The 1867-nt window shown below is 43.6% G+C and overlaps 1 protein-coding gene across 2 annotated transcripts in view; it reads right to left on the minus strand.

The window, feature by feature from the left end:
• tph2 (tryptophan hydroxylase 2 (tryptophan 5-monooxygenase)) overlaps window positions 1-1867 on the minus strand; it is an 11117-nt gene that overhangs the window by 7998 nt on the left and 1252 nt on the right. The window contains exon 2 of one of the 2 annotated variants that reach the window (XM_008294387.1): window positions 1170-1179. The exons of the other annotated variant lie outside the window; for it this stretch is intronic. Within the exon in view, the coding sequence (XP_008292609.1) occupies window positions 1170-1179 (10 nt within the window). The remainder of the gene's footprint in view (window positions 1-1169; window positions 1180-1867) is intronic. 2 annotated transcript variants of the gene reach the window in all.

A 1867-nucleotide genomic window follows, 5' to 3' on the forward strand; every position in this document is an offset into this window, starting at 1 on the left:
TGGTCTCAACCTCCAGCAGAACCTGCTGCGGAGCAGGTTAGCCGTTCAGCTAGGTTACCATGGTGATGGACCCGGTAAGAAGAGAACCACCATCGTCGGACTGAAGACCCAGGATTTACCCTGAAGATACCTCGCTAACCCCAGATCCTGCTTCTAGTCCAGGCCCCAGGAGAGAACCCACGCTGCACGGGGAGAACATGGAGACTCCACACAGGAAGATCCCGGGTGTCCTCACCGGGACGCCAACCGGCGACCTTCTAGCTGTGAGCCGCTAACGGTGCTAAACACTGATCCACCTGCAGCCCGCAAATATAACATCAACAACAACAATAACAACAAAACAACAACAATGAACAACATCACCGACAACAACAACGTCAGCAACATAAACAACATCAACAATATAAACAACAACATAAACAACAACACAAACAATGTAAACAACAGCATAAACAACATCAACAACACAAACGATGTAAACAACAACGTAAACAACGTAAACAACAACATAAACAATGTAAACAGCATAAACAACAATATAAACATCAATGACATAAACAACAACATAAACAATGTGAGCAACAACATAAACATCAACAAAATAAACAACAACAACATAAACAACATCAATAACAATTACAGCAACAACAACACAAATAATTGATCAACAGTGAAAACAATCACAAGTTTGAACTAAAACAAGGAGAACAGTAAAATACTGAGTGCTCTGCTTCGAGTACTTTTAATACTTTGAGTACATTTTACTGAAGATGCTGACATACTTCCAGCCTCCTGTAAAACCAGACAGCGTATTCACCGTCTGGTTCTGGTGCTTCCCTTCAGACCGCCTGGCGGTTCATGTACATGGCCTCTGGTCTGCTGAATGAATAATACATGGTGCTGGTCCGTCTGCTGTCACACCTACGGCTCTGATCGATGGGCTGAATAAAAGCTGCTGCTGTTATCTGATGCCGTCGCTGCTGAATTTCCTCTGAGCTGCTGTTCAAACAGACACACAGCAGGTCTGCAGCAGATGCTCAGATAACGCTGGGCTGATGTTCAGCTGATGTTCAGTGTGAAGCAGCGTCTCTGCCTGCAGCAGCCAAAGGTGGCGTTCAGGACAACAAACAGCAGCGACACGCTTCGCTTCACACAGAGCTCCCCTGAACCATGTTTGAACTCTGAAGCTACCTATGAAGAAAAGTACATTTACTCGAGTACTTCAGGACAGCTGAAATAATGACACTAGGGCTTGGTGTGAGGTACTGATCCGTCAGACGTGGATTCTATCATCCTGACATGTTTCCGTCTTTGTGATGCTGCAGCATCAACGACTAACTTCCAATCAGGGATCAGTATCTACTCTCATCTGCAGTCTTTCTATTTTCATGTTCTGCTAATTGAGTCTTTCATCTTTTTACTGCGAAACCTCTACATGTATGTAAATACTGATCTGAGCTGCAGCAGTGATCAGTTTGAGTATTGATCAATCTGTTGATTATCATCTCGGCTGATCAGCTGTTTGGTTCACTAAATTACACAAACATCAGTTTCTCAACATCACCGTTTATTTTGTAGCAGAGAAACTATGAAAATGAGAAGATTTGTTGTTTGCAGAAACTGATCAGCTGATCGATCACAGCTTTGATCTGTGTGTTTATGTGAAGTAAAGCTTCATGAAAACTTCTCTCCATCTTTTTCAGCTGGTTGAATTTTACAGCAGTCACTTCATCCCCCGTCTGCTGGAAGACGACTGAGCTTCAGACCAGTTTAACCAGTAGAGCTGATGAGACTGAGCTTCAGACCAGTTTAACCAGTAGAGCTGATGAGACTGAGCTTCAGACCAGTTTAACCAGTAGAGCTGATG

This window comes from Stegastes partitus, unplaced genomic scaffold, assembly GCF_000690725.1.
Source record: "Stegastes partitus isolate 25-593 unplaced genomic scaffold, Stegastes_partitus-1.0.2 Scaffold958, whole genome shotgun sequence".
NCBI classification, from domain to species: domain Eukaryota; kingdom Metazoa; phylum Chordata; class Actinopteri; family Pomacentridae; genus Stegastes; species Stegastes partitus.